General features: G+C 48.6%; 1 protein-coding gene across 1 annotated transcript; it reads right to left on the reverse strand.

Annotated features, from left to right (window-relative positions):
* Nucleotides 1–1,131: 1,131 nt before the first annotated feature.
* Nucleotides 1,132–21,300, reverse strand: LOC137560913 (zona pellucida sperm-binding protein 3-like). The gene is made up of 8 exons (XM_068272081.1): nt 20,577–21,300; nt 13,941–14,059; nt 10,341–10,444; nt 10,090–10,267; nt 9,892–10,012; nt 9,701–9,792; nt 2,788–2,918; nt 1,132–1,372 (listed from the first exon to the last, which is right to left on the reverse strand). The coding sequence occupies exons 1-8, from the start codon at nt 21,054–21,056 to the stop codon at nt 1,149–1,151; spliced, it is 1,449 nt and encodes a 482-aa protein (XP_068128182.1). The 5' UTR covers nt 21,057–21,300; the 3' UTR covers nt 1,132–1,148.
* Between the last annotated feature and the right edge of the window lie 352 nt (nt 21,301–21,652).

A 21,652-nucleotide genomic window follows, 5' to 3' on the forward strand; every position in this document is an offset into this window, starting at 1 on the left:
GCTGACAAGCTGCTCAGCTGACTGACCTCCGTGCACAGTATTTTCAGCCCCCTGCTGCCGGGATCTTTCATCTTTGTAAATCAAAACAGTCCTTGCCGCCACAAGTCACTTCCAGCCAATTAAAATCACAGAGCGGACAAAGCCACTCCCTCCAAGCCGCTCTATTGGTCGCCCGGGCATCTGAGCGCAGCGATTGGCTGCTGTGCTCTGATCCTTGCAATGCTGGAGGAGAGGGGACAGATCGACAGCCAGTTGCGACTCGAGTCCAGACGGACTCGGATTAATCATTAGCACAGGTGCAACTAAGTCCAGCCTGTCCACGACCACCTGCTACCAGCCTGAGCCGTTACCTGTTGCAAAGTTAAATACAGGGCGGCCGCGGAAGGATCAGACTCTGCTGCAAGTAGGATATCTGAGGAGGGAATGGGAGACATGACTCAGCGAGCACAGAGAGGAGTCGGGGAGGGGGAGAGACACTGCAGGCTGAAACTGGCGGGCAGGATTGCCACGGCCGGGCATAAATGAGTAGCGGTGGACGGCCATCATTGTTATCACTCTCTGCCTTCCTGCACACACTTCTCTGCCCCTCAGCCTCTCCAAGTAGAGCTGAATTTCTGGCGCCCTAGGCCATGGCCTATGTGGCCTTGCCAGAAATCCGGCCCTGGATATATCTATCCTTTTGTCTGCCGATTGGTACTGTTCCCGTCTGTTGCCAAACTGATCTGTCTGACCACTCCACTCACCAGTGAGCCCTTGTCACTGGTGAGGTTCCTTGCTGTCAGTTCTCACCAGCGCCTCTGGTGAGGTTCTGCCTTGCTCGCACCAGTGAGCCCTTGTCACTGGTGAAGTTCATTACTGATAGTACTCACCAGCTCCTCTGGTGAGGTCCTGCTAACCTATCAGTATTACTGTTGCACCAAGCACGTTACACCTTTTGTATTTGTCACGACAGCTTCTGATATACCAGCATTATGGGTGATTCTGCAGATCACCTTATAATCAGGTTTATATCTGCATTATTGGTGATACTGCAGATCACCTAAATCAGAATTCTGCCTTTTGCTGACACCAATTGTTACAAGCAGAATATTTAAGTTAGAGCAGGAAGGAAGATTCCATCAAGAGACCAGGTTAAATGAGCAAAGAGTTTATTTTTCCATGGCTACAGCATACTGTGGTCTTCTCATAGACTTGCCAATGACCACTGCACAAACAAGGACAACAAGAAGGCTGAAACCCCCAGTAGCCACCAACACCCAGAGTTCCACAGGGTTAGACTCTTCAGTCACCATGAAAGTACGGCTTGCTTCTGGTCCAATGACAAGCAGAGGTCCAAGTGTGGTCACCATTTGTTCAGATTTCTTCTGGGCACCTATTTGAAACACCAAAATGTTAGGATTAGTGCCAAACATGCACCACAACATGCAAGATAACATTTATATTGAGCTCGTCTCCTGGTGGACTCAAAGCACCAGAGCTGCAGCCACTAGGGTGTCCTCTATAGGCTGTAGAGTTAGCAAATCTTGCCCAAGGACCCCTTACTGATCAGGAAGAGCCGAGAAGTGAACCCTGGTCTGTCAGCCTTTAACCTGATACTATCCAGCCAATGCAACCATGTCACTAGTGGAAGCACGTGCTCATTTTAGGCAATGTGAAAATACCCAAGCAATAAGGCTAGACACTAAAGACATGTTACTTTCCAGCTAGCTTGCCGTGATAAAGTTGGGCCAAGTTAAGTGTTGAGAGAAAGTCACAAAAAGAAAGACGGATGTTTAGTACTTTCTAAATCAAAGTGTCAATACTGAATCTGCTGTCAGTTTCTCCCTCATTTGTATGGTAGAGTGATCTGTCTGAGTTAGGGCATGGAGAGAGGCTGGCCATGATTTTAGGAATTAGTCCATCTACATACCAATGTGGATTCCTGACCACCTTCCCTTATAGGATTTTCTAAGTTGTGAACACACTACCAGGTCTTCAAGAAGAATCTCAGCCTAAACATACTGTCATTAAGTTACATTAGTCATGTTAAAATAGGTTATATTATCTTACCCACCCTGTTTTAAACAGGCAAATGTTTGTGATTTCATGGGGCAGCCATCTTTTTGGTTGAACGGAGGTGACAGGGAGCATGAGACAGATCCAACTGTCCTTATACATTCTCTGTGCAGAGATGGTTACAATAGAGGCAGCCTCAACTTCCCTTTAGATTTGCTAAAAAAACTGCCCTTCCTTGCCCTGAATCTTTATGTCTATTTAGTCTTTCAAAACAAATTGCTGCAGCTTAGAAGAACTTTAAGAAATGTTACACATGCAGGCTTTCTGATGTGAAATCTCAAACAGGTACCCAAGGGGTTAAAAAACCAGCCTGGGTATTTTGGAAAGTTTGTTCCCTTCGCTGCTGCCTGGGAGGTCTGTCTCCATTATTTTAGTTATCCACTGGCTTATCGCCTTTTCTCCTGATATCGCCTGCTCTAATCTTCATGAATTGACATGTAGGGACATGTGTTGAGATAATCACTGCACAAGGCAGTTATTTACTGCACTGCTCAGGAATTGTAGCTTTTCATGTGGTAACAGCTTTTATGAATTGATACTTTGCTAAATGGTTGGTAGAGTAAGCTGTTTTGAGCATTACCACATGCAGGAATGCTTTATGAATAGAGGCCTATGACATTGAGTCATCTAGCTTCATGACTGACCAGGCCACATTGCTTCCATCAAGACCCAGAAGAGGATGTACAGATTGCCTGGTTCACAACTCGAGAGTGACTGTAGGAGCTCACTTACCAGCTGAGAGGTCTCTCTTCCCTTGTCTTGGTCTTCCACCCCATCCTCTGCTCTGGCCAGGAGGAGGACTGCTGCAGGTTCCTGTGCTACAGCACTGGCAGATTGCATTGGAGCCCTCTAGAGGAGTCCAGCTGAAACAGATCATTGCAGTGTTAGCCACAAAACATCTGAAGTGAAAAACTGTATGAGCAGTAACAGCTATGGAGCTTTGGGCCCCAATGCAAGTTTAACATTGCAGATTCTCCCCCAGCAGTATCAATATGGTGAGCCACAAACCTGCCAAGGTCATACACAGCATCAGAGGTGTAAGCTGAGGCAGTGGAACAGTTTGTCAATATATTCTTCAAAGCATCAATAGAAGTCATTACCAGCACAGCAATAGAGAGCCAGTATTGCATTTGAGGTTGGGCCCCTCTAGGCCAAGGGCCCTGGTGTGGTCACAACCTCTGCATCCCCCATTGCTAGATCACTGTTAAAGGGAACTGAGAAGGCCATTTTCCTTTGACACCAGTTGCCCAACTCTCCTGCTGACTGTGTCTTTAATATTTAGCCACAGCCCCTGAACAAGCATGCAGAAGATCAGGTGCCCTGACTGAAGTCAGACTGGATTAGCTGCATGTTTCAGGTGTGTGATAGTCATTTCTGCAGCTAAAGAGATCTGGCAGGGCTGCCAGGCAACTGGCATTGTTTAAAAAGGAAACCTGCATATGCCTCAGTTAAGGTTCCCTTTAAGAGTAATCTAGGCAAGAGCTTCTCAGAGCTAGTTGACCAACTTGGTGAAACAGTCTTGTTTTGATCTTAAAACAGCCAAGAGAGTGTTTGAGAAGGTTTTACATCAGGAAAGTTCAAAGGTGATTTACCCTTTACAGCTTAAAGAGACTCCGTAACAAAAATTGCATCCTGTTTTTTATCATCCTACAAGTTCCAAAAGTTATTCTAATGTGTTCTGGCTTACTGCAGCACTTTCTACTAGCACAGTCTCTGTAATAAATCAATGTATCTTTCCAGGGGCGCCTCTAGCCATTTTGTCACTCCAGGTGAGAGAACCTCGCCACATCAAACGCATGTACCCCGCATATCAATGTTTAATTAATTGAGATGGAACTTGCTTTAATTTATTGATCCATGTGAAGTCTGTACCAGGGAGGGCAGGTGAACACAGAGGAGGGAAGGGGAACGCGCAGGGAGGCAGTGAGACAAGAGACAAGAGGGCAGGGGAACGCGCAGGGAGGCAGTGAGACAAGAGACAAGAGGGCAGGGGAACGCGCAGGGAGGCAGTGAGACAACAGACAAGAGGGCAGGGGAACGCGCAGGGAGGCAGTGAGACAACAGACAAGAGGGCAGGGGAACGCGCAGGGAGGCAGTGAGACAACAGACAAGAGGGCAGGGGAACGCGCAGGGAGGCAGTGAGACAACAGACAAGAGGGCAGGGGAACGCGCAGGGAGGCAGTGAGACAACAGACAAGAGGGCAGGGGAACGCGCAGGGAGGCAGTGAGACAACAGACAAGAGGGCAGGGGAACGCGCAGGGAGGCAGTGAGACAACAGACACGAGGGCAGGGGAACGCGCAGGGAGGCAGTGAGACAACAGACACGAGGGCAGGGGAACGCGCAGGGAGGCAGTGAGACAACAGACACGAGGGCAGGGGAACGCGCAGGGAGGCAGTGAGACAACAGACACGAGGGCAGGGGAACGCGCAGGGAGGCAGTGAGACAACAGACACGAGGGCAGGGGAACGCGCAGGGAGGCAGTGAGACAACAGACACGAGGGCAGGGGAACGCGCAGGGAGGCAGTGAGACAAGAGACAAGAGGGCAGGGGAACAAGAGACAAGAGGGCAGGGGAACAAGAGACAAGAGGGCAGGGGAACAAGAGACAAGAGGGCAGGGGAACAAGAGACAAGAGGGCAGGGGAACAAGAGACAAGAGGGCAGGGGAACAAGAGACAAGAGGGCAGGGGAACAAGAGACAAGAGGGCAGGGGAACGCGAGACAAGAGGGCAGGGGAACGCGAGACAAGAGGGCAGGGGAACGCGAGACAAGAGGGCAGGGGAACGCGAGACAAGAGGGCAGGGGAACGCGAGACAAGAGGGCAGGGGAACGCGAGACAAGAGGGCAGGGGAACGCGAGACAAGAGGGCAGGGGAACGCGAGACAAGAGGGCAGGGGAACGCGAGACAAGAGGGCAGGGGAACGCGAGACAAGAGGGCAGGGGAACGCGAGACAAGAGGGCAGGGGAACGCGAGACAAGAGGGCAGGGGAACGCGAGACAAGAGGGCAGGGGAACGCGAGACAAGAGGGCAGGGGAACGCGAGACAAGAGGGCAGGGGAACGCGAGACAAGAGGGCAGGGGAACGCGAGACAAGAGGGCAGGGGAACGCGAGACAAGAGGGCAGGGGAACGCGAGACAAGAGGGCAGGGGAACGCGAGACAAGAGGGCAGGGGAACGCGAGACAAGAGGGCAGGGGAACGCGAGACAAGAGGGCAGGGGAACGCGAGACAAGAGGGCAGGGGAACGCGAGACAAGAGGGCAGGGGAACGCGAGACAAGAGGGCAGGGGAACGCGAGACAAGAGGGCAGGGGAACGCGAGACAAGAGGGCAGGGGAACGCGAGACAAGAGGGCAGGGGAACGCGAGACAAGAGGGCAGGGGAACGCGAGACAAGAGGGCAGGGGAACGCGAGACAAGAGGGCAGGGGAACGCGAGACAAGAGGGCAGGGGAACGCGAGACAAGAGGGCAGGGGAACGCGAGACAAGAGGGCAGGGGAACGCGAGACAAGAGGGCAGGGGAACGCGAGACAAGAGGGCAGGGGAACGCGAGACAAGAGGGCAGGGGAACGCGAGACAAGAGGGCAGGGGAACGCGAGACAAGAGGGCAGGGGAACGCGAGACAAGAGGGCAGGGGAACGCGAGACAAGAGGGCAGGGGAACGCGAGACAAGAGGGCAGGGGAACGCGAGACAAGAGGGCAGGGGAACGCGAGACAAGAGGGCAGGGGAACGCGAGACAAGAGGGCAGGGGAACGCGAGACAAGAGGGCAGGGGAACGCGAGACAAGAGGGCAGGGGAACGCGAGACAAGAGGGCAGGGGAACGCGAGACAAGAGGGCAGGGGAACGCGAGACAAGAGGGCAGGGGAACGCGAGACAAGAGGGCAGGGGAACGCGAGACAAGAGGGCAGGGGAACGCGAGACAAGAGGGCAGGGGAACGCGAGACAAGAGGGCAGGGGAACGCGAGACAAGAGGGCAGGGGAACGCGAGACAAGAGGGCAGGGGAACGCGAGACAAGAGGGCAGGGGAACGCACAAGAGGGCAGGGGAACGCACAAGAGGGCAGGGGAACGCACAAGAGGGCAGGGGAACGCACAAGAGGGCAGGGGAACGCACAAGAGGGCAGGGGAACGCACAAGAGGGCAGGGGAACGCACAAGAGGGCAGGGGAACGCACAAGAGGGCAGGGGAACGCACAAGAGGGCAGGGGAACGCACAAGAGGGCAGGGGAACGCACAAGAGGGCAGGGGAACGCACAAGAGGGCAGGGGAACGCACAAGAGGGCAGGGGAACGCACAAGAGGGCAGGGGAACGCACAAGAGGGCAGGGGAACGCACAAGAGGGCAGGGGAACGCACAAGAGGGCAGGGGAACGCACAAGAGGGCAGGGGAACGCACAGGACAGAGCAGCACTAAGCAGCACTAACCCTCCAAAATCGTTGTTGATGCAAGCAGCTGCAGCATCCCATCTTCCTTTCTGCTGGGGCTCCAGTGAACTGCACCATAGAAGGCAGACCATGCCAGGCAGTTGTCTCCAGTAGTGTTGTCCGGATCATGAACGATTCGGATCTTTGATCCGAATTTTTTATGAGTCGATCATCCGAATCAAAATGAACGATTCGGATCGCAAAAGGGGTGGGGCCAGGAGCGACACGCCCCCTCTCAGCGGGCAGCGGGGTCCTGGAAGCAGGGATCGCTCTGTTGGAGGGGAGCCAGCCTTGCAGGGAGACAGGTAGATGAGAGAGAGGGGACATGGGTGCCACTGCCAGATATGTGTAGAGCACACATACTGGCTGCAATGTGCTGCCCATTATAGGCTGGCTGTTCCGTAGTGCTGCACAGTGATCACATTGGAAGCTTTTGGCTCAGCACAGCTCAGTAACTTTGCAGACAGTGTGATTGAAAGGCAATATAATCCTCCTGCACTCGGCACTAAACAGCTGCACTTATTTTCTGGGAATGCTTTCTTTCACTGTGCGACCTTTTCTTTCAAAGTGTACAGATGGACATATAGGTGAAATACATGTAAAGCATATGACTTCAGCATGTGGGTATTACGTGCAAACATTTCTGCTCTCTGCTCGTCCCTCCTCCCTTCTCTGTCCACTCCCTGCCCTCTGTCCATCTTCTCCCCTTCTCTGTGTGTCCACCCCCCTCCCCTTCTCCTGTCCACAGACCTGTCCTGCTGTTCATTTCACCCCCGAATGCTTCCGGTAGTAAAATGATCCGAGATTCGGATCAAAGATCCGGATCTCTTCAATGATCTGATTCGAATCATCCGGATCATTGAAAAGATCCGAACTTCCCATCTCTAGTCTCCAGAGCCCCAGTTCCTTCCTGGCCTTCTTCCTGCTTCCTCTCTGGGCTCTTCACAAAAGGGGCGGAGCTACACGGAGATGAGCCAGCCAGAGTCCCGCAGCACAGGCAGTGATGATGATAGAGGCACCATGAACCACACCGGGGCTGCTGCGTGTATGTGCACAGGACAGGGGGCTCAGCAGGAGGGCACAGTTATGTCACACCGGCAATTAGAATCCGGATTCTGGCGGCGAAGAGTCACGCTTGCGGGGGCGGAGCTGGAGGCGGTGCCACGCATGAGGTAAACAGAGTACCCGTGCGGCTGCTGCTATAGAGATGGGGCCAGCCGGGCTACTAGAGGAGGAGGGAAGGGTGGGACTGGGAGGTGGCTAGCATGCTAGCGTCATGCCTATTGGCTGGGGGCATGCATAGAGGCGGCAGCAGCGGCGGAGCACATGGTTTAACATGTAAACAAACCACGGAGGGCTCTAAGTTGTCACAGACGGTGACTGTAATAGCGGCGAATTCCCCCCCACGGCGGCGCTTCCCCTCCCCTTGCCGCTCCAAGTCCTTGCCTATATTGCCTGCAGCTAGGAGCGCCCCTGTATCTTTCCCCTGTCAGACTTGTCAGCCTGTGTCTGGAAGGCTGCCAAGTTTTTCAGTGTTGTGGTTCTGCAATGAACTCCCCCTTCCAGACCCCTCTGCACACTGCCTGTGTATTTAGATTAGGGCAGCTTCTCTCTTTTACAAGCTGGATAAATAGTCCTGAGCTGGCTGGGCTTTCACATACTGAGGAAATTCAGACAAGGGCAAAGCTGTTTGCAGGAAGAAAAGGGCAGCCTGAAACTTCAGTGCATGAGAGATGCAGGGGGAAAGAAACACACAAATGATCTCTTGAGATTCAAGGTAGGGTGTATATAGCCTGCTTGTGTATGGATGTATTTTTCTATGTGTGGACATACTGTACATCAACCTACTTCCTGTTTTGGTGGCCATTTTGTTTGGTTAAAAACAGTTTTAAAAAGTTTGTTTATAAAAACTTTTAATGTGGCGAGAAGCGGCGAAATTGTGACAGGGTAATAGGAGATGTCCCCTAACGCACTGGTATGTTTACTTTTGTGCGATTTTAACAATACAGATTCTCTTTAAGTGTGGATTCTAAACTGCAACTGACAGTGTGATGCAGTATTATAAAGCTACTGAAAGGATATGAGACAATACAGTGGGCAGCATTGCAGGGAGTGACAATAGTGGAATGCAGAAGAGGCGAGTCACTCCTGCCTGTTGCCTCCTATAAAGCTAGAGGGTCCCCCCCCCACACCCAGGGAGTGCTTCCCCTTTACTGCCTGGGGAACCCACCTCATGGGTAAACTGGTCAAAGATTCAGTTTAGTGATGCTTGCTGGGATTTCACAAAACAGAGTGCAACTTAACATGGGGGCTGCCATATTTCCTTTTTAACAATACCAGTTGCCTGGCAGCCCTGCTGATCTATTTGGCTGCAATAGTGGCTGAGTAACACCAGTAACAAGCATGCAGCTAATCTTGTCAGATCTGACATTGTCAGAAACCCCTCCTATGCTGCATGCTTGTTCAGGGGCTATGACAGTATTAGAGGCAGATCATCAGCAGGATAGCCAGGCAACTGGTATTTCTTAAAAAGGAAACCAATATGGCAGCCTCCATATCCCTAACTTCAATTATTTTCCATTTGATTGGAAATCAGATTTCGTCAACAATGTTAGCCCAGTGTGCAGAATGGGAAGATTCCATTACTAAATTATAGACCAGTCACAAAACTTTGATACCCTGGAGTACCCCCTCCTCCCAGTCTTCTGTTTTGGCCTAAAATTGTGGCATTCTGGTTACCGTGGTAAAATTCTGCATTCTGATTAGCCAATCAGAATGCAAAAACCCCTTTAAAATTTGTGCCATCAGTAATTAGCATTGACAGAAATCGGTGTTCCCAACCATCCCCATTTCATATTTTTTGAACTAGAGGAAACTGCTTACTGTGTGAACCTTCCACAAGGCACCCAAGACCTGGACATGCAGGATAAGGTTTCTGGAGGTGCTCCAGACGAGAATCTAAGACTTGGCATTAGGAGATCTCTACAGTAGAACAAATCTGTAGAGTGACTAGGAAAAATCTTTACAGCTAGTTGGCATTCAGAAACAAGAAGGTTACATAGGCTATGAGCACAGCTATGCAAGCCTGACATGCATTAGTACATGACTGTGCCCTCAAAGCGATAGTTAAATGGCTGAGTAGTACTCTACAATCTCTTCAGCTGTGAGAATCTCCCATCTGCCTAATATTAGACATGAAATGGAAGGTTTGACTTGTCTCCTCACCTGCTGGTAGATTTGCTGTAGGAACAGGCTTTGTTCATGGAGTCTGGCACTTTTTCAGCTGGAACCGCCCTTAGATAACAGGTGATGAAGATCTAAAATATAACGTTTTCCATTAGTAAACAAGCCTTACAAAATGCCATGCTCGATTCTATGGTAGACCATAGGGGTTTAGCAACATGATAACTCCTCACCATTGACTGGTCTACATTCAAGAATCTGAAGGCATCAACTGAGAACTGCAGCTTGTCAGGTGTGATTCTTGGATATCTGAAAGCCGACGAGGCATCATCTTGCATACCATCCATAAGACACCTAAAGAACATGGATGATGATTTGTAGCTGGAGCAAAGTTCACAGAAGCCCCTCCATCTGTATTACCCAAATCTTACCCATTGGCTGCTATGATGTTATAGTTAGGAGAAGAGGTGGGATCTTGAGATAGTGTGGCCACACAACTGTCAACATACAGGAACAGATCAATATGGTTCTGTGTTTCCACTGAAGCTTCTATGTTTATTACGTCACCCAGCTGAAAGGTTATTGAATTTCTTTGACTATTCCAGTCATCTATAGAGAAAGTAAATAATCAGAAGTAGCCAAAATGTCCACCAATCCCATCTCATGTCTCAACTCCACTTACCAGACATCAGATTCAAGGAGAAGGACATCCTCTCTTCACTGGACACTGTGGTGCTGAATGGAGACCAAGTTGGCTTGATGGCATCACTACTGACATTGCTGTGCCTGTAAAAAAACAGATTTAAAGCTTGAGCCATGTGTGCAATTCCATAGATCCACTTTTTATGAACATGCTAGACCTACCCAAAAACTTGAAAATTCAGAAATGGCTAGAAACTTCTAGCAGGGCTTATTCACAGTGGGAGGTTGCAAAGCTGTGTTATAAATTCTTGGTGCAGCTTACTGCCAGGGGTGAGGATGTAGCAACTGCATTGGGGCCCTTGGGCCAGAGAGGCCCCTCAGGGCTCTCCCTCAACTGCAGTATTAACTCTATTGGTCCTGTGCTCATATCACTTATATAGATTCTTTGAATAGTGGTAATCATTAACTGTTCCCCATCCCCTTCTTGTACCTCTGACACTAGTTGCCATTAGCAGGTTGGGGCCCACAGCTCCTTAGCTACACCACTGCATTGCAATGCTAAGCCTATGGGATGTCCACAGTGCAACATTAGCATTGCGTTGTAATGTACACATTACTAGGTACATGAAAGTATACTTTTCATTAACTTTTTATGTACATGATAGTAACACAGCCTTAATGTGCATTACCACTTTGTGTTGCTTTATAGAAAAAAAAAAAATGCATTACAATGCAACATCCCACTGTGAATGTAGCCCTAGTACTGACGCTATGTGCCAATCTACCTGGCAGAAGATTGTGATCTGTACTAGTCTAAGGAGCAACAGCTGGAAGTGGGTCTGAGCAGTTCAGGACAAGATTCACAGATTTAGTTCTGGCCATTTCCCCCTCCCAGGAGTAGCAGGGGTTTAGTAGGGCAGGCATCTTAAAGGAATACTATCGATACCCAAGTGTTCTAAAATGACAGTGTGCAAATAATGTCTAAGTAGCTGTGTGATATTTAACATGAAAAGTAGGAAAATGTTTAGAGGCAAAAGCTGTAATTTGAGGGTAGGATTTAGCTATATTGGGACAAATCAATTGCAGAAGGGGTGTCTGCTTCAATGCACAGCCAGACTTGCATATCAGATTACAGAAAGCAAATAGCAAACTCTGATCGCAAAAACAATATGAAAAAGCTTTGACAATTAGTTACATTTCCTCTGCTCTCTTCACACACTTCAGTCAGAAACAGAGCTCCCAACAGCTGCAGCTCTTGTGTCCTGTGTCACACACAGAGCTACACATAGTTAACTGATCAAGTGTGAGGGGAATTTCCACTCTCCTCATGGCTCAGTCTGCCGTCAGTTTTGGCGTCAGTAAACTTTGAATGTATTTTGCTAACAGTAAACAAAGAAGTTGCTACTAAAATGTATACACCAGTACTTAGCAGCACTTCCCAAACAATTCGTGTCAATTGAAAAAAATATGTGAATCGATAGTATTCCTTTAAGCGGTCCTTTGTTCAGTTGACACCAGGTATGGTAGGCGAGATGCCATTAATAGCTTCAATAGTGTTCTCTTTTGAGGTAAGTGCACGGTTTACCTCTGTCAGCAGAAGTTGTGCTGTAAATTCTTGGAATGCTTTGATCTCTGCTAGCAGAAGAGAGAAACTGAAAGCAGATGTCCTACTGCCTCACACTGCCCCTTAGTGACAAGCAGCACTGGCCATACACTTTACAGCAGTACTAATTAGAAAGCAATACAATAAGTGTGCTACTGATTGGCCTGGAGAACATGCAAGCCTGTAAATTGGCTGCTAAAGGGTTAGGCAAGTTTATACAGCATGAATATGGACAATGCAGTAGCTAGCGCACTGGCTCAGTTCATTTTCTAGATGCATAAGATTGCATTGGGCATTTGAGCATTAGTACTTCATGGACCATCTGTTACCATTAATCAGTGCAGCAAGCAAAAGCTTTGCAGGACAGACTGTCAAAACTGCCATTTATCCAGAGGATTCATTACACCTGAATTTTAACAATTTGTAAGCAAAGGTCACCCCAGTTAACCACTTCTGTGCCAGGGGTTGGTTTGCCTGATCGGTGCTGTGTGGACTCTCCAGCCCGCAGCACCGATCAGGAGTGCAGCAGGGCGTTCAGACTACCCCCTTTTTTCCCCCACTAGGGGGGGGGGATGTCCTGCTGGGGGGGGTCTGATTGCCGCTGGCTGCTTGCGCTTGGGGGGGCTCTTCAAAGCCCCCCTCCGCAGCGCTTCCTGGCCTCCTTCCCCTTCCCTCCCAGCGGCGCAGGATGGAGTTCCGTCCTGCGCCAGATAGGATTCATCCTATCAGGTGCCGGCGATCTCCGGCCAATCAGAGGCCGGGGATTGCCGATCTCCGCTACGGCGCTGCTGCGCAGCAGCGCCGTATACATGTAAACTGCGGGGAAGATCTTCCGTGTGTTTTACATTTACCCTGCGAGCCACGATCGGCGGCTCGCAGGGTGTTCACGGAGACACCCTATGTGAACTGACATGGAATGGCCGCTCAAACGAGTGGCCGTTTCCATGGTATTCACTTCAGGATTCAGGGGCGTACTTAAGCGTATGCAGAATCCTGAAGTGGTTAAAGAGAAACTCTTGAAAACAAATGCTTTTTTACAATAATTATGTATGAATGATTTAATCAGTGTGCTCATTGTAAAATCTTTCCTCTCCCTGATTTACATTCTGACACTTATCACATGGTGACATTCTTACTGCTGGCAGGTGATGTCAGTGGAAGTAGCTGCTGCTTGCTTTTTTGGCAGTTGGAAACTGCTTTTAACAGCTGTAATCTGCCACAATACAACAAGGCTCCCACAGTGTGATGTCAGCACCATGGTCCTGACATCACACAGGAGGGGTTTCACTACAATACAAGCCATACAGAGCCCCCTGATCTGTTTGAGAAAAGGTAAAGATTTCTCATGGGAAAGGTGGGGGGGGGGTTAGATACTGATTGGGATGAAGTTTAATCTTTGGTCACAGTTTCTCTTTAAGAGGCAACAGTCATTTGTGCAAGTAGGTTTGTGTTAAATTGTACAAATGACTTGGCTCAATTTTCATCAATCTTCCCACACCTGCTGGTAGTAAACACCTGTACTGTCACTTTAAACAGGACTAATGGGGTGCCATGGTGGTATAATGGACGACAGTTGAGTTCCATACTTCAGTCATAGCCACATCAGCCAGGACATTACCTGCACAAACTTCACCGTAGCTTCCCCATACCCCAGAATGGTCTTTGACTAGGATAGCAACATTGCTGTGGTTGGCTGCCATTGGATTGGGGATACTTTGTAAATAGTATATATTCATGTCACTGTTACCTTCCACCATTGTTCAATGCATCCACAGTAAAGCCATACGTGACCAGAACCTGATCTACCATGTGTTAATCCAGCCATTCTGGAATTTGGGTTAACTAAGTTTGTCAGATTGACAGGCCATAGTGTTGTGTAATGCAGTGATTTGTCTTCAATAGGTTACCTGCTGGAATCTATTAGAAAAATAAAATTGTGTGATGTGGAATCTGTCAGGAAATTGCTTTGGGTCATTGGAAGGGGGAGCTTTCAAATAGCTCTAGAACATGTAGACCTGTTACTAGTATAGAACTCACCGATGGTAGAAGCACTGGATGGGGACCACAGCAGAGTTGGTCCTGATGATTGGTACATCCCGGGAGGCAGTTGGGTTGTAGGACAGGCTGGTAGAATAGATGACCCAGTCTGGACTCATCTGTACAGAAAAATACAAAAAGTCAATGTTTGTAACCCCTTAGAACACTGATGCCAGATGAACTAAAGTACCACCTCCCAAGCTCTAAAATGAATAGCATTTGGGTCTTCCAGAAACAGAAGTTGGGAAATCCCCACATGTCACTAGTGCAGTGTTCTCCCCACCCAGGCTGTTTTAGCCGGGTGCTCCCCCTGGCTAGTTTTGGTGAGCATCCCTGGCTGTCAGTCTCGCCTCCTCTGCTATAAGCAGACTTGTGCACAGAAGCACTGGCCCTGCATTCTCTCATTTCGCCTCACCGACTACTTTTTCATGCCACCCGGCTGGGAAAAATCTCTGGAAAGAACACTGTAGTGTACACCCATTATGGTCAGCGCAGCACTCTCCTGGGGTCAGCAAGGCTACAGCTGCACAGGCGCAGAGGTTTTCTGACTTTAAAGTCAGAAATTCCAGAAGTGAACTGGAGCATTGACTGCTGTGTGGGCACAGGATGTCTGCAGGGGTCCATTAAAAGCCCTGGGTAATTTCAACCCTTCCCCACAGTACTCCTTTAAAGATGCCCATCAATGCTACAGATTTTCTAAAGTAGAATCTTATGAGGTACTGCCTAATGCACCCGTTTACCCTTCTACTACATAGATTTGTACAACAAAGATTGTATCATTAATGGGCACCTTGCAGGGATGTCAGTGTGGCCTTTCAGTATTCTGCCACCATAGGAGCAAGAATGTACAAGCTAGTAGTACCCGCCCACATGTGGGGGTGGCCATGCAGTGCATTGTCCAGTAACCACAGCATGAGAAGAGTCTTCCACAAAAGGAGAATTGACTGCTGGAGAGGATTACACACTTGTACTGCTGAGTAGGCATGATCAATGTTATGCAAATTTGAGTTGATGCAAATTGATGCAGCTGCAAAATGCATTGGTCCATTTTCAAGCTGTTTATATTGGCTGCCAAATTTGCATCAACTCAAATATTTGCATCACATTGATCATCCCTACTGTTGAGTTTTTGAAGGAAACTTCTACAAATGCTCATGCCTTTTACCAGCCATTCTAGTGACACTCCCCAGAGTACTCCCTTTAGTCATTGCTAAACTATAGAGAGTTGGCAGTAAACAATTAAAAGGCAACATCTTCCTGACTAGGAAGGGTCAATGAGATGCAAATATTAATGCAGATTTATGTACATTTTTACACAGCTTCAAAATGGACCAATCAGTGGAGACCTGGGTGGGACTTGATTGGTTTATTTTCAAACTGCAAATCTTTGCATAAAAATGAATCTGCATGAACTTGAAAATATTTGCATGGCTTTGATCATCCCTAGTCCTGACCAAGTTTCCCACCTACTGTGGAAATTGAAACCTATTTAAAGGGGTTCTGTGGGGGGTTTGCTAAGGATAAAAACCGCCACTTAGTGGCAGTTTTTATCCTTACCAAACCCCCACCGAACCCCTTTAATAAGGCTGCCTTAGAAGATATTTGTGATAATTCAGCTCCGAGTGAGTTGTTTCCCACAATGGGCTGTATTCACAATACCTTACCGCATACGGTAAAATACTATGGGCAAAATATCACCATTGTGTAATTCTCAAAGATTTAGCTCCTTAAATTTGCACATGTGGTAAATAGTGACTAAATTTCCTCCACTTTGAAATTCTTAATTAAATGAAGGTGCAGATAATTGGGGATCATAAATAAGGCTTTATCACCTATAGAGGGCAGGTGATTATTTTCACTTCTCTGCTGTTGGCCTTCATGATGGAGCCTTTTGAGCTTTGTTAGCTCGAGTTTGTCAATTTTACACAGAAGGCAGAGAAGACGAATGTGTCTAATCTCAAGGTGAACTTTCACACCTCGTACAGTCTTATATGATTTTATAGATGCAGAGGAAGAAATTCCATCTCTGCTCTAAAAGATAGCATAACAACCTTTAGGCCTCTTTCAGTGTGACGTTGCGTTTGATGCAACGTTAAAGTCACGTGCCCCTAATGCAGTGCATGTAGGTTATAAAAGCGGATGTTTTGCACTGCGTTGTGTCTCTTGGTGTGCCGTTTGGATTAAAAAAAAAAAAAAAGTGCACATGCCAGGCAGGGGCCCCGGGAACTCACTGCCCGGGACACCAGAACCAGCATGTAAGACTGAGCGCAGTCAAGCCCTGGAGCTGCCACCACCAGGAGCCTGTCCCCAACTGCTCTGAGACTTACCAAACACAAAGGGAAATACTCCCTATCAGTTCTCTGCTGCTTATATAAAGCATGCAGGCTGCTTGTAAGCCAATAAGAAGTGCACACACACACACACACATTACACCTAGACTGCAGTAATCAATTTAGCAGAGGCTGAGCAATTCAGCCAGTCATTGGAGAGGGCTTCAGTTGCATATAGACAATGGCTATATGGATGGCCAGCAGGGGCACCAGCGTGCAGGATATTTCCTCTCATCTGCCCCCTGCTGGCCATATAGCCATTGTCTATATGCAACTGAAGCCCTCCAACAACTGGCTGAATTGCTCAGCCTCTGATTACTGCAGACTAGGTGTAACCAGGGCAGTTTCTAGGCTAAATGTCATCCAGGGTGAGGGTGGAAAAAAAAAAAAAAAAGCCTCCCCCCCCCCATGGAGCCAGGCATAGGTGCCCGCAGTATAGGTTAGCTACATAGGTGCCTCCAGTATAGGATAGCCTGAATAGTTGTCCCCATTATAGGTTAGATAGGTAGGTGCCTACAGTATAGGTTAACTACGTAGGTGCCTCAACTATAGGGTAGCCCATATAGTTGCCCCCAGTATAGATAGGTAGGTTCCCCCAGTATGGGTCAGATAGGTAGGTGCCCGCAGTTGTGTGGCAGGCTGGGGGAGCGGACATAATAGTTACCACTCACCTGCTTCCACCGAACCCGCGCTGCTTCAATGTCCTTCCTTTCCCAGCATCTGTCTCTGTAACAGCGCTCCCTGTGATGACACGCGATATGTCACAGGGGGCGCTGTTACCAGGCGACTGATGCCGGGAAAGGAAAGACATTGAAGCTGCGGGTGAACGGCTGGAGAAGGCGAGTTGTAACTATTAGGTCTGTTCCCCCGGCGCACCCCTCCTGCCGCAAAATAAAGCGCCCCGGGCGATGGCACGTGTCACACGCCCATAGAAACAGGGCTGGGTGTAACGTGTGTGTGCACTTATTGGCTTACAAGCAGCCTGCAGGCTTTATATAAGCAGCAGAGAACTGTTAACTAACCTGCTGAGCGGTCTGGACGAGCTCAGCTCGTCCAACACCGCCAGAGGCTGCCGCTCAGGCCCTGCTGGGCCGATTTTAACCAAATAAAAAGCAGCACACGCAGCCGGCACTTTGCCAGCCGCGTGTGCTGCCTGATCGCCGCTGCAGCGCGGCGATCCGCCGCGTGCAGCGGCGAAAGAGAGTCCCCCCAGCCGCCCGAGCCCAGCGTAGCCGGAACAAACAGTTCCGGCCAGCGCTAAGGGCTGGATCGGAGGCGGCTGACGTCAGGACGTCGGCTGACGTCCATGACGTCACTCCGCTCGTCGCCATGGCGATGAGGGAAGCGAAACACGGAGGGCCGCTCATTGCGGCCTTCCGTGTTATCTCTTGCCGCCGGAGGCGATCGGAAGATCGCCTCCGGAGCGCCCTCTAGTGGGCTTTCATGCAGCCAACTTTCAGTTGGCTGCATGAAATAGTTTTTTTTTTATTTAAAAAAACCCTCCCGCAGCCACCCTGGCGATTTAATCAGAACGCCAGGGTGGTTAAGGAGTGAGCATTTCCCTTTGTGTGTTTGGCAAGTTGGTGTGCCGTTTGTCACATACTGATGGCACGAAAACAGTGCATGCGTTACATAAAACATTACTGAGCATGTGCAACACAACGCAGCAAATGTATTGCTAAACGCACAGCATGCAGAACTTTCTAAATATTGCTACACGTTATACACGTGTGCACTGTGAATGTCGCACAGACTTTGTATTGCTGTTCATTAGTCTGCGTTATTTTTTAGAACATGCGACTTTAATGCCCCACTGTGAAAGAGGCCTTAAAGAAAAAAAACATTTGTTACAGCCGATACAAATCTCTACTTCCTGCTTTTATGGAAGCAGACATAGTTAACATCCTGTGTTCACAAATTAGCTGCTCTGCTGAGGCACCAAGATGGCACAGCTGAGAGCTCAAATTACAGTTGTGATTAGTCAGATGAGGGAATTAGACAGGCTAAACTCTAAATATACACAGGGTACATTTCTATAGGTTTTCCCTCTGTCTTGCGCAAGAGTTCAAGTCCACTTTAAATGTGACAGGCTATCCTGGGTCATTTGTGTGTAATGGGTGGAAAGCATATGGCCTGCCATACAAAAGAAAAAAAGAAATTACCGCACATGTGAATAGAGACCAATGCATCACTACTGAATATGCATATTATCCCTTTATACCCCTGAAGCCAGGCTAGCATCCAGAACCGCTGGCGTATAGCAAGCCTATAGCTTCTCATTTACAGAGCCACATCTACCAAATATGCAAACAGCCTGTTTTAGATTGTTGGTAGGGATGCTCATTCGGATTCCGTGCAAATGCAATTTCCGATCAGAATTTCGGAAATTGCATTTCCGCATCGGAATGCGGAAATCGGTAATGCAAGTGCCGTAGGCGGATATCCGCCAGAAAGCGAGGGGAAATTTCCGCCGGAAATTCCACCCGACTTTAACATCGATTTTCTCATAAACTATAAGGTCTTTTTGAAAACTTTTTTGCATCTTATTCACAAGATTCGGTTTAATAAACCCTGAAAAGTTTCTAGGACTTAAGGGGGCTTTGCTATTAACCGCTAAAGTCGGTGGATTTTTACTGTAATGTAAAACGCAGAAAATCTGCATCTGCCTATTTTCTGCATTTTACATAACAGTAAAAATCCGCTGACTTCAGCAATTAATAGCAAAGCCCCTGTAAGTCCTAGAAACACCAAATTCAGGGTTTATTAAACAGAATCTTCTGAACAAGATACAAAAATTCTCAAAGACCTTACAGTTTGAGAAAAGCGATGTTAAAGTCGAGTGGAATTTCCACGATTTCCAGCAGAAATTCCGCCTTGGAATGCGGAATCGGTACATGACGGAATCGGAAATTGGCATTCCGACCATCCCTAATTGTTGGGCCTCACCAGTATTATATGTATTGCAGCTTGAAGCTGGACCAATTTAACAGTGGTCAGGGAGTTTAACAGTTTTGGTCCAATTTGAAGCTACATTATGGTTTACATGGAATTTCGCTTGCTGCCTTTCAGCAATAATCCCTAGTGAAGGTTTCCATGTCCAGAATCTAAAGGGGCCCATACACTGGCCAATTTCAGCAATTGATCCCATAGAAAGCTATAGCAAATCTAATATAGAATCACCCGATTTCAATCAATTTTATCAGACAGCATGAAAAATCTAGGTCAGTCTGCTGCTGGCAGCAGATCAATGGCCCATAGAGTTGCATTGGATCTAGTGGTGCAGTAGTGTATTTAGATCAATTTTTAATTGATTACCAATAGACTTCATTCTAAAATCTATTAGAAATCTGTTCATAGTATGTGGCACACAGATAAATTCCTGTCAGATTCAACAAATCTGATGGTCAAATCAGTGTATGGCCACCTTTAAGGGGGCCCAAACACCTAACGATTTTCCTGCCGATATATAGCCGTTTCGATCAAAGTGATCGAAACGGCTGTGAAATCGCCACGCACACCGCTGACAGAACGATTGATTTCCGTCCAAAATCAATCATTCGTCGACCCATCCGTGCAGAAGATTTCTCGGTCGCCGGCGGGTCAGGAGTGCGTCGTTAGAATGCCTGAAGCAATACAGCAGGTATACCTGCTCCGGCCAGCGCAAATCCCCGCTGTCTTCTCCAATCTGGCGCTCTACTGTTTAAACTTCCTGCCGGGCAGGAAGAAGTGAAGCATGCCGGAGACCAGACCGAAGAAGACAGCAGGTAATGTATGCAGGGGGTGGGGGTTCAGGCTGAAATCAGTTCACAATCTGTTTGCAGTAAAGGTGGCCATACGATCAGGGACGGATCTAGGGGGGGGCAAGCGGGTATCTTGCCCCAGGCGCAGTTTGTTGACTTCTTAAAAAGGCGGCAAAATGAATGGCCATTTAGGCGCCAAAACATGACCTTTAGGCGCCAAAACCTGACCTTGCCCCAGGCGCAACTTGCTCTTGATCCGTCCCTGCATACGATCCCTCTCTGATCAGATTCGATTAGAGAGGGGGATCTATCTGGTCAAATCGTCCAGTGTATGGCCACATCACTAATGACTGTTCTACCGAACGCAGTCGGAACACTCATTGGGAGACAATAGTAAAGGGCCTTAGCCCACTAACACAGTTTTGTCCACTTTTCAGTTACACATCAGTGTTTCAGTTGCTGGAAAGCAGATACAGCTGCATTAGTGGGCTCAGGCCCTCCTGGAACTATGCAGCACACAATCATATGTTAAGGAACAGAACAAAGAAGTTGTAGAGAGTTGTTACCTGGACAGGGTTGCTGCAGGCCTGCAGGGCATTCTGGAAGACAACAGTATCAGCAGTCTGGGAGGTGGGCTGGCAGGATTGGGGTCCCAGAGTCAGATCAGAGGGCTTCACCAGCTTCCCATTACCATAGAAATTCCTGCTCACACTGACCACCATGACATCCTTTCCACACTGGAGGCTGATGGGAGAAGACAGGGACACTTGCTGCACTGCTTCCCTGGGGAGACCACCAAAGCTAGACCCCCACCCAGAGGGAGAACCACCTCTTCTGGAGCCAAACCCAACCACTGGGCGAGCAAAGTCCCTAGCAGAAGCTCTAGCAGAGCCCTGAGCAGGTGAGAACCTCTGGTACTCCCTCCACCAATCCTGCTGCCGCCTATCTCTGGCCAAGCCCCCATCCCTAGCACTGCCATACCCCAGCCCATAGACCAGAGCCAGGACCAGCAACCAACTGCACCATCTACTTCCACCCAGACCCATCCTGACTGCAGGAGAAACAGCACAATGAGGGAGGAGCAGAGACCTTCTCTTTATACCCCTCCCAGCAGCTGATAACCCCTCCTCCAGGTGGGGCAATTCACACTCATAACAGCCAGCTGAATGATCTCCTGACTAGGGATGGTCATTGACATGCAAATGAGGCCTCTTTTCCACGAATTGTTGTTAGGCCTCCTTTCCAAGAACTCTTGATAGGCAGTGAAATGCCTCTCAAACTCTCACAACTGCTTGCTGCTGCCTGATAACTGCTCACTGCTGCCTGGCAACTGCTTGCTGAGCACACAGCTCAACAACAGTTCGTGGAAAAGAGGCCTAATTTAGTTCAAGCAGGATTATGCAAATTTTGTATGCAGCTTCAAAATGGACCAATCAAATCCCACCTCAGCAGAATTTGTTTGGTCTAGTTGTAGGCCTCTTTTCCACGAACTGTTGAGCTGTGTGCTCAGAAAGCAGTTGCCAGGCAGCAGTGAGCAGTTACCAGGCAGCAGTGAGCAGTTGTGAGAGTTTGAGAGGCATTTCACTGCCTAGAAACAGTTCGTGGAAAAGAGGCCTTAAGCTGCATATATTTGCATACAAAA

Source organism: Hyperolius riggenbachi, chromosome 3 (genome assembly GCF_040937935.1).
Source record: "Hyperolius riggenbachi isolate aHypRig1 chromosome 3, aHypRig1.pri, whole genome shotgun sequence".
Taxonomy (NCBI): domain Eukaryota; kingdom Metazoa; phylum Chordata; class Amphibia; order Anura; family Hyperoliidae; genus Hyperolius; species Hyperolius riggenbachi.